Source organism: Thalia democratica, chromosome 1 (assembly GCF_965202585.1).
Source record: "Thalia democratica chromosome 1, ktThaDemo2.hap1.1, whole genome shotgun sequence".
Taxonomy (NCBI): Eukaryota; Metazoa; Chordata; class Thaliacea; order Salpida; family Salpidae; genus Thalia; species Thalia democratica.
Window position 1 is genome coordinate 25988110 of NC_139165.1, and position 15966 is coordinate 26004075.

Here is a 15966-nt window from a genome sequence, read left to right on the forward strand (position 1 = left end):
ATATTGCTTACCAATATATTACTACAAAAAAGACTATTTAAACTAAAGACATTCCACAATTTAAATATTTTTTTCCTAGATCGTAAACATATTAGACTGTTTGTATATGATAATTATCTAAATATAGTTTCTGCTAGCAGTCATTTGGGTCCAAACCTGGTTTAAAATCTACAATCTCAGTGAAACGGTATTTTTCTATAATAGCTGTTGTAAAACAACTTTTACTTTAATATTAATTAGTTTAAAAATCAAAATTGCAAATCTTTTTTTAAATTGCAGTACTTAATGAATACTTATAAAAAAGATGCTTCTATCATTTAAAGAATTAAAGCCCTGATGTTAATTTTATTATACTATTTTGGACTTTGAGAAACGGAGAATATGGGTTATGGAACATATACGTGTCCATAATGTTTTAAAGCATTAGGAAATAAGTAGTTGAAAATTGATGTTAAGGTATGTGTATTTTGGGTTTGGATAGGTTTTTCTTCTTTAAAATACCTTAAATATTATAAGGTTTTTTGAGTCAAATTTTGATTTTATTTTTAGATTTTTACCTCACATAATTGACCAAAATTACAAGTTCTAAACTTATAGTTTTTTGATGTGTATAATAGTAATTTAGATTTAGTAATTAATTTAATTAGTAGCTGACAAAAAAAAAGTATAGAAATTTAAGAAAATACTTGAGGTAAAAATCTATTTAATTTAGAGGTAAAATTGTACTTTATAAGTTTCATAAATCTGAGACAGACATTACTTTTTATTATGAAATTGAATATATGATGATTTACAGTGTTGTCTGATATTGGCTATATACAAGCACCAAAATGTCCATAGAAGTAGCTTGAATGCAGCACATAGTAAGATTAGTGAGTTATAAAATTTTTAGTTATATATACTTTTAATGTTACTACTGATAGTAATTTTTAATGTTTTACATTAAATACGCCTGGTAACAAAGTTCAACCTCTAAATTTTTTTTTATCTATTGATAATACTTAAGTTGTACTGTGCATTCGTGAGCTATTTGCTTTTAGTTTTGTGCACCCAGGCAAATGAACTAAATTCTAGGGATTTTCACATATTTTTCAATTTTTTGTAGTGATTTATAGGGGTTTTTCAGAATGTTGCAATTTTACAGGGTTTATAGGGAAGTGGGAACCCTGTGCTTAGCGATTTTTGTTTAAAATTACTTTTTTTTAAACTTTCTCAAAATTCAAGTTTTTCTAGGTTATTGACAACTATGTCATATATTTAAATTTGATTTAGTGATTTAGTTTAAGTGTTTTGTTTTTTCATTAAAAATTTTGAAAAAAAAAACTTGATTGTTATTTAATTATAAAAAACTTTTAATTTTTTTAGCTTAAAAGCATTCAGGACAGTTTAAAAGGTCACCAAAGAAAGTTTTGTTTTACTTAAATAATTGTAAACAAAGTATTTATAATTACAAACTTAAAATAAAGTTATTTATGATAAATTTAGAAAAAAAAAATTAGAATGTGTTTGTGTTGACAACAGATTTTTAAAAAATTTTGTTTAACAGAAAGAAGTGGCAATCTTTTACAATCCTGAACTTCAAAGAGTGCAAAATTTCAGTAAATAAAATGAAAAGCTTTAAGTACGCAGATCTTGGAACAAAAAAAATCTGTTAAGACAGCAACAATAAGTAAACACATCTGTTTACAAGTTTAGCTGATTATAATACAAGCGTCATTTTATTTACGGTATAATATTTACATTTTATACTAAAGTTATTTAGTTTTTACGCTTACTCGCATCCTTTATTTTACTTGTACATAAATTTTTGTACATCATCCATTACAATTTTCAAAACTATTTTTTTTATATATATTAGTATGAATGGTGCTATAGCCCAGTGGTCGTCAAGGTATACACTGGTGCACACTAGTGTACACAAAACTTTTTTTTGGTGCAAAAATTTTTAGGGTAAATGAAACTCATTTAGGGGTGCACGAAGTTTGTGAGATTGCCAATAAAAAAACATATAGTTAGATTAAGTATGTAGTCAATCTTTAATAAAACATTTAAAGAACACTGATTTAGGAATTTTTGGTAATTGCGGAGAAGTGTTCAATTATTAAGTATGTTAGACAAAGCCATATAAGTAAAATATCATTCTGAAAAAAAGGTAAACAAATAAAGAGGTCAATTAAGTAGCGGCTCAGATAAAAAGTTTCAGCTTCATTTATTAAATGGTTTGCATGTAGATACAAACTGAGTTAAGAATTTTAAGAAGAATTGCACAAATAGAAGTGTTTACGTAGTCCCACCACTAGCGGTGCTTATAAAAATTAGACCTTGGGGTGCACCGATTTTATTTTTTGCATCTTGTTGTACACAGAATTTGATTAGCTTGACGACATTTGCATAGCCCATAGAAAAACTGGTACATTTCGGCTTTTTTCTCATTTATTTTAGAAAATCTGACGATAAACAGACAGTTTCTACTTAATATTTTTTCATATATAATAACATTCTGCACATTCCTTATGTAATTTCTCATAAAACAAATTATATATAGTCATTTAAATGTTTTCAGTATGTTTTGTTATGTTGCAATAAATATTGAATAAAAAAAATTGTTCAAAATTTGCCATAAAACTATTTAATCTGCATTATGCCCATGCACAGTTTTTATTTTACTGAATACTTTTTAAATATTTAGCATTGATTTTTCTTTTCGAAATATTTTCTAAAAAACAAAAAAAAAAGCCAAAATGTACCACTTTTCCTATGGGCTATAGCACCATCCACACTAACCCAATAGAAAAAACAGTTCGAAAAATAGATTTTATAAGCTAAATGATGATGTATAAAATATTTTTTTACGAGTATTAATAAGGACTCGAGTAAGAAGAAACTTAAGAACTTTATTAAAAACCGTATAAGTTTTACCGTAAATATAAAGATGCTCATGTTTTATTTCGTTTGTTTTTTGTTTAACATCTTTGTCTTATACAGACAATAATAATTTTTAAGACTGTTTAAATCTAGTTAAATATTTAGTTTACATTTATTGAAAAATTTTAAGAACACTGGATATTTAGTAGGGGTAGGTGTCAAATGTGCTTTTTTCTAAGCGGGTAATAATTTTAATGACGAAAAATTTAAGTATATTTTTATAGAAAATTATTTAAGATAACAACAAAATAATTGCAAACACTTGTCTTTACTTAACGTAAATATGTAATGATACTCTCACTTTATTAAAATGAGATAGACTCTTTTAATATAAGTTGTTATTTAGTACTATTATTTTTTAACTATTGATTTATTATTTTATTTATTACATTTTTTTTATTTATATATAGAAATTTTAAAAATTCTATTTAGTACATTTCGCTATAAAAGACTTTAAAGTTAAGTTATATTTTGTTACTTCATTTATTTTTCCAACAACTTTTTATCTTGCTTTGATGCAAAATTACGTGACTAGTTCGTATTAAAATTAACTCATTCAGTTAAAACAATGTACGTAAGTTTAAAAAAAGTAATAATTATAATTTCAAATGTTAATTTAGTAGCCATTTATATTTAAGCTTGTTTATTTAAACACAATTGTTTTTTTGACCTTTTAGTCAAACTTATTTACTTTTTCTAACTCTATCGCCCTTTTTTAGACTTGAAGTAGCTTTAATGTCAAATAATCTGACTAAACAAAGTCAAGTTGTACCAGCAAAGAGTCAACTTGACTTTAATGAAAAAAAATATGTAGAAGCTAAAGAAATTTCGCTTAATTGCAAGATTGCTGATGGAAGATCTAACAGCACAATTTTCGTAAAGCTATGTAAGAATAATAGTAAGAAAGTTTTTGAAAAGAAAAGTATGAAAATTGTGAACAACATTTCCATAACAGGTTAAACTATTTTAAAATATTCTGTTTAGATTAGAGTTAATTTGTTACACTGTTATTACATAACAGCTTAGCTTCATAGTATTTAAATAGAAACAATATAAAACGAAGACTTTTCGACATAAACTGTTAATTTTTAAGACATTTAAAAAATAATTTTAAAACTAAGTACCTAATCATTCTTTTTAATTAGTTTAAACTACGTTCTACAAAAATTTAAGCAACCTACAAAGAGTGCTAGTAAGTCGTAACAGCTTAAAAATGAAGTAATTTATAAAGATAGAAACCATCATACTTTTCATTTTAATACATTTTTAGCTGTTTTTTTGCAGCTCAAGATATTCTATTTAAAAAAATATTTGTGTTTCTGATTAGTTTTTAAGTGTATTGAGGGATATTTTCAATGATAATTTTTTAATAAATTCTACTTGAAATACATACTTTGTTACCCACGTAAACAAAAATAATTTTTTTGTTTTGATTTATTTGTTTGAAAACTACGTTTAATCCGAATCTTTTAGACGCATGAGTTTAAAGTTTAAAAAGAATTTTTTTAATTTTATATTATTTTGAATGAAAAGTTGTATTTTCAATATATTTCAAACATAAAAAATATTTAGTCACGTTAAATAAAAATTAGTTTTGTAATCTAAGGATATTTAATAACTAAAGAAAAATGAAAATATTCTCAACTAAGTTAATTTTTAAAGCTTATTTGATCTACTTATGGAAGTATTATTATAAAATTGTGATCAGTTTTATATAAAACATAACAACTTTACTTCTTATATTTCAACAAAAATAAGAACGTTTAGTTCACAACTAAAATTCTAGAATTTTTTTACAACTGTAAAATGCTTTAGAATGTAGTTCAAAAAACTTTTTTGACATATCATTTAGTGTCTTGTAGTTATTTGCGAATTTTTAAAAGCCAAATCTTTATAACCAAACTATTAATATTTTAACAAATTTTTATTTATCATTTTAGGTTTAGTAGAAAAAGATGAAATCAATAATGTTATGGCCGTAAAATTGAACAAGCTTTTACTAATGGAAGACGAAGAAAACAGAATAACAAAGCTGGCCGGAGGCGGGATAGAGGTCAACAACGTGTCTACCTTTTACCAGTTTGCTAAAATCTATAACTTGTCTGTTTTAGCAACAACAACGCTAAACTACATAGAACGCTGTTTCACAATGGTTGCCGGGTCGAGCAACTTTCAACAAGTCGGTTTCGGCTCAATCAAATCAGTTCTTGCCAGCTCGAGCTTGCAGATAACTTCCGAGGTGGAAGTGTGGACAGCGGCGCGCGACTGGATCGGCTGCAACGTCGCTGAAAGAAGAAAACACGCGCGCAGCCTTTTGTTGAAAACTCGTCTTTCCTTGCTGTCAGACTTTGCTTTGAAAGAGGTTTTGGAAGCTTCTCCGTCGTACTTGGAAAGCGTGGAGCGCGCAGAAATGCTGAACAAGTTTCCAAGAGACGCCTCTGGTGGACGCGATTTTTCTACTGCGAGACACTGCAGTCAAAACAAGTTTGACATTTTGCTCAGCGGAGGTTTCAGTTACGAAACCAGAAGGCTGACCGATCAGCTGAATCAGATTCACGGAACCAACTTCAACCTTTCGAAAACTCTCCGGCCGATGAAGGAGGCGCTGGGAAGGTTCGAAACGGTGTTTTTGAAAGGCGCAGTGTACTTTTTCAGCGGCGTGGACGCCAAACTCAACTTGAAAGTTCAATTCAAAAAGTTCAACCTTTCCACAAACGAGTGGAGCGGCGAAAACTTGGAAATGTGCGACGACCGGCAGGAGTTTTGCGCGTGCGCCTTCATCGACTCCATCTTCGTCGTGGGGGGATGCGACGGGGAAGGGCGCGAAACGAGCCGCTGCGATCAGTTCACCGGCGGAAGATGGCGGGAAGCGGAGGGGTTGCGGCGAGCCAGGAGGTCGGCGGCTTGCTGCGTGTTCCGAGGAAGACCGACGGTGTCGGGGGGAGTTTTCGGCGACGCGGAGCTGTGCAGCGTCGAATCGTTCGACCACGCGGAAGGAAGGTGGCGCCAGACGGCGAGCATGGTGCGCGGTATGAGCGAGCACAGCGTCGTGGCCGTCAGGGGCAAGTTGTTTGCCGTCGGCAGCGAATGCTTCCAGGTTTTCGACGGCGAAAAGTTTGCTGTTTTGAAGTTGCCGCTGGACTCCTTCGAGTGGTTCCTGAAAGCCGTTTTGGTCGGGGACAAAATTTGCGTGTTTCGAGATAATAGAACTTCCGTGTTTTGGTACGATGTTAATGGGGGTGTTTGGTCAAAAGAAACATGTCAAGTTATTAAGAGTCTCAAGTGTTATTCTTGTCTAGCTATACCTTTGTTCTAGAAAGCAAGAAACTGATAATTGCATTAAAAGGTTGTTTATAAAGTAAAAATAAAAAAGACAGCGTGATTAAGAAAAACAAACTTATATATATATATATATTTAAAATATTGCTGCTTTTCAGCTAAAAATACAATACTGAAGTTACTTTAGTAGAAACTACTTTAAATACTTGAAATTTATAAAACTTTATTTGACATTAGAATAATTTCTTTCAAACTATATAAATTGATTCTTGTTTCGTTTTACTAAAACATCAAGAAAAGCTAGTTCATCATTGTTTTCCTTTTCTGAAGTAAATTTTATTGAAGAATGTGCTTTGTTCAACACATCAAAAAGTTCATCTATGTCTTTCTCGTCTTTTCCAAGTACAATACATTTAATTCACAAATGTATTCCCAACATGATGGAATAGCAATGGGCTCCCCGTTAGGGCCAACTTTGGCAAACATATTTATGGGCTTTATAGAAAGAAAGGTGGTCTCTAAATACAAAGTAACATATTATAGATATGTCGACGATTGTTTTGTACTTGGAAAAGACGAGAAAGACATAGATGAACTTTTTGATGTGTTGAACAAAGCACATTCTTCAATAAAATTTACTTCAGAAAAGGAAAACAATGATGAACTAGCTTTTCTTGATGTTTTAGTAAAACGAAACAAGAATCAATTTTTGACAACCGTTTTTAGAAAGAAAACTTTTACTGGTAACTACTTAAGCTTCCATTCATTCTGTAGCATGAAGAGAAAAACAAATTTAATAAGAACACTTTGCCATCGAGCACATAAGATCTGTTCAAGAGAATTAATTGATGATGAAATAAAACAGATAAAATTGATATTAAATCAAAATGGTTATCCACAAGAACTTGTTAATAAAACTATAAATTTACATCTTAATAGTTTGAACAAAATAAAGCCAGTAGGGCCTGAGAAATGCTTGATTCCTTTAGTATTGCCTTATGTCAATAAGAACTCAGGAGTGTTAGAAAGAGAGATTTGTAAATTAGTAAGTAGGACGTATCATTCAGCTAAGCCAATTGTTATTTTTATATCGAAACCAATGTTCAGACCTGGAGGAAAAGATCCGATAGCAGAATTTAAACAAAGTATGGTAGTTTACCAGTTTAACTGCTTCTGTGAAGCCAGTTATGTCGGAATGACCTCAAGACAATTTGGCAAAAGAATAAAAGAACATATTCCAAAAAGTATTGACGAATTTTGTAAGAGTAATGAGAAAATTAAATCTATTAGAGTAATAAATGCTTCAAAAAGATCTGCTATTTCTGAACACTTAGTAAATAACCTTGATTGTGCTAGTAATTATAATTTAAAAAGATTTAAAATTGTTAACAAATGTTTTCACATTTCGGATTTAATTAAACTTGAGGCTATTTGTATTTTATTAAGAAAACCTAAGTTATGTAAACATAAAGATTTTGATTATACTGTTTCGTTGTTTTCTTAAATTGTTTTATAAGTTGTTGCTTTGCTCTGTTTTATTATTATTTTTTTTAGTTGCATTGTAATTATAAGTACTTATGTATTGTTAATTACTCTTTGCTTTATTATTATTAATTACGTTGATTGCATTTCCACTATATAAGTTAAATTTCAAACTTTATTTTTATTGCTTAGTATTCAACTGATGAAAGAAGCATGAAATATATCTTGTTCTAAAAAAATTGAGTCTCATTTATATAGTTTGAAAGAAATTTATAAAACTATTAAATTTTCTAAATGTTGGATAATATAGATTAGATTCTAATTCCACCCCTCAAGCTTAAGAATGAATGTTGGAGAAATATTTTATATACTGACTTAGTTTTGGTTTTTCTTTGATTTTGCTGGAAATTATTATTCCACTTATTTGTAAAAAAAAAGTTTTATAGTATAACAGGGTAGCTGTCAAATTTCCACGAGCGTCCAAATGACAGAAGACAGTTTTGCACAAGGGGATAAAATTGCACGATCATAAAATTGCACGAAGAGACTTTTGACGAGCAGAAAATTTTGTACAGAAAAATTTTTACACTGGTCAAATTTTTTCTATTTTTTTTTATTAATTTTGATTTATTTTATTTTTTTTTTTTCGTTTTTACCCCTAACCCTTACCCTTGGTCGGTAAGATTTATTTTGTTTTTTTAATTGTTTAAATTTTTTTTTGACAATAATTTTTATTAGTAATTTTTTCATTTTTACTATCACTGTTACCCTTAATCTCGGTCGGTAGCTATTTTTTTATTAAACTATCTTTTAAATTCTGTTCATTTATTTATTTTTCTGTTTTTCTTTTACTCCCGTGCAAAAATGTAACTCGTGCAAAATTGACCCTTGGTGCAAAATCGTCTTCGTGCAATTTTGTCCCCTCTTGCAATTTTATTGTCCTGCAGTTTTGTCTTTGTCGATTTAGACCCGTTTCCAGGTAAATATATTTGTATTAACAACATAAATTTATGAGTTTTTAATTTTATATTTGAAATGTTACCATTTTGAACTTATTTTTATGTCCTCTTACTTTTTATGCATAAAATACATTATGTTACAAGTATTTTACACAAAACACATACAATCTTATTGGATGACAAAGTGCCTTTCAGAATAAGAAATTAATTTTAGTTAACGTTAATGCATGTTTTGTTATGCAGACTTGTTTATCTTCTGTTAAAAGCCATAATGTAATTTTTTTTTTAATTTAAAGCATTCTGTTTAGTACTTTATCATAACAAAAATTAGTTTTTATCAAAGAATGCTTTTGTTTCTAAAATTATTTTATATATAGTTAGTTATGAAAACTTGTATTGAAAACTATTATTTTAGCATTTCTAAATTTTAAGCCAATACATAAAATAAGGTTCAAATTGTTTAATTTGTATAAATTAAAAACTTTTATGAATAATAATTACTGAATCAAACGCCTAACATATTGATCTTCAAAAGTTTGTACAAACACATTATTAACTAGATAAGATCACCGCTTTAGCGTGAAACAATTGTTAAGTAATAAACTCAATATAACTTTTGTCTTAATTGTAACTTTTAGATATATTGGTATTTTTAACAAATAAAAAAAACAAATACATAACTTTTAATTCTACTTCTTAATATTATTAAACTTGATAACATCATGTGATACAATACGAATAAATTTGTTAACACAAGCATTTCATATATGGTACTTTTATTTTCCATATGAACGGGTAGCTTGAAAATCATGCAAGTATTTGCATAAAAATAGCAAATCGTTTGCATATAAGCATTATAAGACAAGGCAAAAGTGAAAAAAGATATTTGTTAAACGCTAACTTAAATATGTATTGTAGTTTGACTAAGAAAAAACTATTTATTGTTTAAATTGTAGTTGTTATCGAAACTATTTTAAGATAATTTAAGACAAATAAAAAGTTGATAAGGTCTTCGACAAACATAAAACTGTAACCTTAGAACTGGAGTATGACTGGATAACCGAAAAACTTTTTATATAACAAATCCTTATTGTTTATTGAACGACAGATACGCACCCAAAATATTTCGTCAAAATTTTATTAAACAATAAATAATTTAGTACTATACAAAGAAATTAGTTTAAGTTGTTAATTTTGAAACTATAAAAAAGTCTGTACTTCAAGAATGTATTAATAAACTTAAATGGAAAATTGACAACTTTTTGTTTTGTTCGTAGATTTTAGCCTTAAAAATTACAGTGTAAATAAAATTTAAAATGTTTTATTAAGGTGGAATATATTTAAGTTGGATAAAAAAGATAGTTTAACAGTTGTAGACTAACATTTAAGAAGAAAAATATTTTATTTTTATTATGTAAGGACTAAAAAAATTAAATTATTTACGTATGTACTTAACATTTCGTCAGATATTATTGTATTTAAATTATAAATAATTTTTACTAAAGATTTTGAATTAGTAGTATTAATGCATGTTTATACAGCAACATATTTTTAAAATTATAAATTAACTTTTTTCAAAAACCTAAAATTGGTAATTCGACCTTAGTTTATGGCATTTATAAATAAAAATAGAAACATTTTTTGGTAAAAGTTAGTTTTTTTTTCTTAATTTTGTAAACTAAGTGTCGACTTTGTTATATAAACAGTTTAAATTACCGTTAAAAGTTAAAGCTTTTATAAAAATATTAAGACTGAACTTTCATAAATTAGTTTTTAAAAAGAACATTGTTTCACTCCTACAGTAAACAATAATAGTTCTCCAGTTATTAAATAAATACAAAAAAAAAAGGTTAGAACAAGCAAATTGAAAGTATCATAAATCAAAATAACATTAAAACAAAGTTATGTAAAATTAAGAATATAGAATATACGGCGTAAAAAAAATTATTTGAAATAAAAGTTAACTAAAAAAAAAAAGCAAGATTTAAATATAATAACAATAGAAATTAGCGACCAAAGTTATAAGGACTTATCCTTTGTACATACAAATTTTTCAAATACTTGGCATCTAATGTATTTTACTTAGTATATTCATAAACTTGTTAGGCTTTTTTAAACTTTTTTCACAGCTAAACAAAGTTAAAGAAAAGCTTTCAATAACGGAAATTTTACGAATAAAAATGATCAAAAAAAGACTGTGTTTGTTTTTCGCATTGAAAACTCATATCGAAATAAGGCTAATATAAAGCTTTTACTTTTAGAAGTAAGGTATTTAATAAAAAATTAAACTATTTTTTTTGAACATTAAAGGAATAGGTTTAGTGATTAAAGTTTTAGTAAAATCTATAAACTAGTAGCTTCACTTACTCAAATTTTTGTTATTGTATTAGCTATATTATTTATTGACTGATTATGTTTGTATACTTTAAAATCAATTTAAAAACAATTTTTATTGTTTTAATTGGGCTAAAAGTGCTTAAAACCTAAAATAATAATGATTTACTTGATAGTTTAATATTTAATTTATTTTAAAAAGTACATATTAATATATTTTTCAAACAACTATTAGTTAAAAAAGTTAATAACACGTATTGTTACATTTTTTAGTATTATTAAAAGATTTTTAGTTGGAATTTGAGTAGTCTAAATTTAAATTGTTGTGCATCCTTCATAGAAAATTTTTATGTTATTCACTTTAAAGCTATATTTAATTAAAGTAAACCTAATCAAAAAATTCTTTTTTTTTAAGTTTAGTACAAAATGAAAAATAAATGACTTTCTTGCTAAAGTTTTATAATCGAACATGTTACAACAATGATGAAGTCTAAAATATATCAAAACAGTGAATAAAACTATTAACATGAATCTACAGTTATAGCTAGGCAAATACTAACACATCTTTCCCTGATTTTATCTACAATCGAGATGAAACGATTCATTTACCTAGAAAATTAAAATATTTAAAAACATTTTTTTAAACTAGGTTTTAAAATGTTTAAACAAATATTATCTATAAGCTTAAGAAAACCAGTACAAAGACTTCTAAAATGAATAAATACTATAAAGTATTATATATTTCTTTATATCTTTTTGCTGTTCTAACCCTTTACTATTTAAACAAGGCTAGTCGATTTTAGGAAATTTTAAACAAATATAATAACAAAGTTATACAAGTATGTAAAAAAAATGTGCGACTATATATAAACATAAAAGAGTTTCCAATCTGTTTAAGTTCTATTTAGTTTTGGTGTTTGTGATAGGTGTGTATTGGTATTTTATACTCCTTAAAAATTTATTAAAACTAAACATATATAAACATCTTTAGCTAAATGGAACAATAACACAAAAAGCTTTAAAAAAAATTCAGTGATCAAAGAAAACCTATAAAGTAGAGTTTAGCAACTTATGATCAATGTTTTGAAACAGGCACAGTGAAATGCTTTAAAATATCTTTATAATTACCGATATCTAGAAAAGTAGACAATATTATTAGATGCAACAGCTAAACAAAATCTGTATTTTAAAAACGTTTTACTGAAATTATAATGAACTTTTATATTTTTTTAACTAAATGTATCAACTAAACATTTATATAGTTACTTCTTTTTTTGTCTATTGTACTTTGTTTAATGTTCCTTGTTTTATCCTGGACAAAACGTTAAAAGGTATCTTAGAGGTGTGCGACTCAATAACCGAAAAGTTCGTCGTGCACTAGTTGCTAGGACTATATATTTTGACCTTTTTATTTGACGTTCAATAAATAATAACTATAGTGTACTTGTAAACTGGTTTTATGGTTCATTTGATTATATATTTAAGTTTATAATAATCTATACTAACCTAAGCTATAAAAATGCAGGCCGTCTATATTTTACTAAGCTGAATATTTTTAACCATTTTTGTAAGTAACACTAGAAAAACAAAAGTAAGTATTAAGTTTGATATTTGTTTTAATTTTATTAAAAGAGTCGTTAATAAAATTTTTTTAATTTATTACAAACTATAAAAACAAAAAACATTTTCAAATAGTACATATCAAACTATTTAAAAAGCATTCTATATAAAACTTGCATTAGTATAATACTTTTTCTAAATAACAATTAATTAGTGATTTGTATTGATACATATTGTATAAAAGCAATCAGTTAAAATGTATAAATGTGTTTTTTTATATTCCAATTCGCTCACTTTGAAAGATTGTCTAAAAATGAAGAAGCAAATTAAGCTGGAGATCAAATTTGACAAGAGCGTAATTTTTATAACAGTCTGGAACACATTAAAAGTGTGTGAGCTTAAGAAGCTAATTAAGAATCAATTTTGTAAGTTTTATTGCTAGTTTTACAATTTTATTTTAGTTGTGATGGTATATTACTGAACTATTTATTTAGAATAATAAGTTTAAATCTAACTGAAACAAGTACTTTTTCTTTTTTATATTTAACAGAAATATTTAAATTAAAGATTTTTTTTAATTTTCATAAGTAATTTTAAAATTATGTGTTAATAAAAATACATATACCTATAACTATTTTAGAAGTTTATCAGTTAAAATAAACATTAATATTTAAGGTTCTAAATTAAGCAAAAATAGTTCTTCACTTACTTAAAAATAAGGAAATAAATATGCAAGAATAATTCTTTAAGATTTCTAATTGCAAATCTAAGTTTCACCCTTTAAGGCATTTTCAATCACAATTTAAATATGAAAAATAAAAGTTAAACAAAATATGAAAGATACTTTAAAGTAAAAAGAAAACAAATAAACTAGAAATTGTAAATTATACTGGTTTGAAAACTCATTTAGAATTAGAATAGAATACTAAATAAATACACAATAAATCCCTTTGTGTATGGTAGTATGTAAGTTATTTAGTTTACTTATTCATTTTAAGCTGGTTGTGTTTAAAAACCTATTAGTTTTATGTACAACACCTTAGTTAAAGTCTTCAATTTATTTAGTAATTATAGTACATAAGGTTTTCATGTTTATAGCTCAAGACTTTTTATTTATTGTAGTGTCGAAACTATTAAATTTTTTATTTTATTTTATGCAATTATAGTTTATTTAGAGTTAATAGTTTAAAGTTTTCTTTTATTCAAGTTAATAGTTTGTCCAGTATGAGTATTTAAAAAGACTCAAGTAATTTCTGTGTTACAGTTTTTTTTTTTTAAAGTTTTTGCTTTCATTAACATTAAGAGAAATAAATAAAGTAAAAAACTTTAATTTCATATTTGTCTAACAGTTATCTCAAAACAAGTTTCACTAAAAATTAAGGGTCACAAACAAAAAAACCAAATTGAAGATGGTAGAAACATGGAGTCTTTAATGTCTATGAAAGTCAAAAACAATGATGTGATCGAGGTCTCAATCAAAAAATAGTTTGTTACATAAAAACATAAGTTTTGTGGTTTTCGAATTTGACGTTTTTATTATATATAACTTATATTGTTTTTATACTATTAAATTAAGGTTAATGTTAATGATCAGTTTATAAGTGAATTTAGCTAACATTGTAAACTCGCTCTATTAATAAATATAAATTGTATAAATAATGTGTTTTTGTCATTGAAATAATTCATTATTGTTTTAAAAATGTTTAACTAAAATAAATATAGACGGCCTGCATTTTTTATAGCTTAGGTAAGAATAAATCATAATAAACTGAAATAAATAATTTAATAGACCAAAAAAAATAATTTACAACAACATTATAGTTATTGTTTATTCAACGTCAAAATGAATACTCTTAGGTACTAGTGCACGCTAACTTTTCGGTTATTAAGTCATTTTTTTTTATAAACGTTTAGTTGATACATTAAATTAAAAAAAATTAAAAATTCAAATAAAGTTTTTATAAAACATTTTGTATCTAAGGCTAAAGTTTTACTTAAAAACAGGCATAAGTAGCTTATTTTATCAAGTTTTCGATAGAGTTTTTGTCAATTTAAACATTTTTAGTAAGTTCAAGTTAATTTTCTATTATTTTCTACTAACTTTACTTACTAATATTTAATGACTAGTCACCAAACTAAATGTTTTATAGTGTTGGTTTATAAATCCAAAAAGTGAATATTAGAAACTTCAATTCATTTGTATGCTCAATTTATAGATTTTACAACATCAGCTTAATTATTTCTAATATGAACTTCTGAGAGGCTTGATAAACCAAGCCCGCACTAATTCTACTGTTAACTAGTGTCTATTTTGCATAATTTATACAATGAACAAGTCTATACATAAAGTATGCAACAATTTTTATCAAATAAAAAAGAAACCAAATATTATCAAAACAATTATGGTTGTGTTTTATTACTTTACAAATACAGATTTTAATGTTTCAGCAAAAAAAAAATCAATTCAATAGATATAACATTTGTTGTTAAACATATTTATTACTTGTTCGTTAACTTAAATTTATCAATTTATTAAACACTTATTACCGTGTATAAAATTATATTAGCTCAGCTTTATAATTTTGAATAAATAATTTATTGAAAAAAGAAAGATATTAGGTATAATCAACTTACTTTGAAAAACAACAAATTTCTTAAAGTATAGTTTAGATTTAAAGGTATCAACATTGTGAAAAGAAAAAATAAGTATAACTGAACTCGTCAAAACTCATTTTCTTTAGACAATTATTATATCTCATAAAACACAAAGTAGCTCAATATAATATTTAAATTTAAAAGTTGAATACAGCTTTATAACATTTAATTTTATTAAAATAAAAGTTTAAAAGTTTAAACTAAATCTGACCTACTTTAATTTTGTTGGTTTAAAAGTTTTAAAATTTAAAATTAGTTTAACCAAATTTTAATGTGTGCTAAAATAAAAGTTTAACAGTTAAAATAAAGTTATAGATACTTTTTATATGTATTATCATAAAAGTTTAAGAGTTACACTAAATTTGACCTAAGTTGAACTTTATTAATATCGAAGCTCATAAGTTTAAATAAAGTTCAATATACTTTTAATTTATGGTTTTCAGGTTATGTTAATAAAAATGTTTGGTCGATGTTGACCTGGAAATATTTTGTAAGTATGTAGCATCGTTTCATTATAAATACAGTGTTTGAACTTATTTATATTGCTATTTCTTCTACAGCTAAAAAACTACTAAGTTTTCAGCTAAGTTTTTAACTAGGAGTTACTTTTATGATTTTAATTTTTAAACTTGTATAAAATATGCAATAGTTTTAAGTTTTACTTTGAAGCTTACACAGTTTTTAATCTAATAACTTATAACACATGTTCTAAAACTTGAAAGTTATTATGAATATTTAAGTTTAAAGAAAATTATTATCTAATTATCTTATC

At 26.0% G+C, this 15966-nt stretch overlaps 1 protein-coding gene across 1 annotated transcript; it reads left to right on the forward strand.

Annotated features, from left to right (window-relative positions):
- Positions 1–4897: 4897 nt before the first annotated feature.
- Positions 4898–6241, forward strand: LOC145834812 (kelch-like protein 35). The gene has a single exon (XM_082942327.1). It carries the CDS (start codon positions 4898–4900, stop codon positions 6239–6241), a length of 1344 nt encoding a protein of 447 aa, XP_082798453.1.
- The last annotated feature ends 9725 nt before the right edge of the window (positions 6242–15966 follow it).

What these genes read in the sequence shown, in the direction of transcription:
- LOC145834812 (XM_082942327.1), top strand. Translation starts at nt 4,898, where the DNA reads ATGGCCGTAAAATTGAACAAGCTTTTACTAATGGAAGACGAAGAAAAC.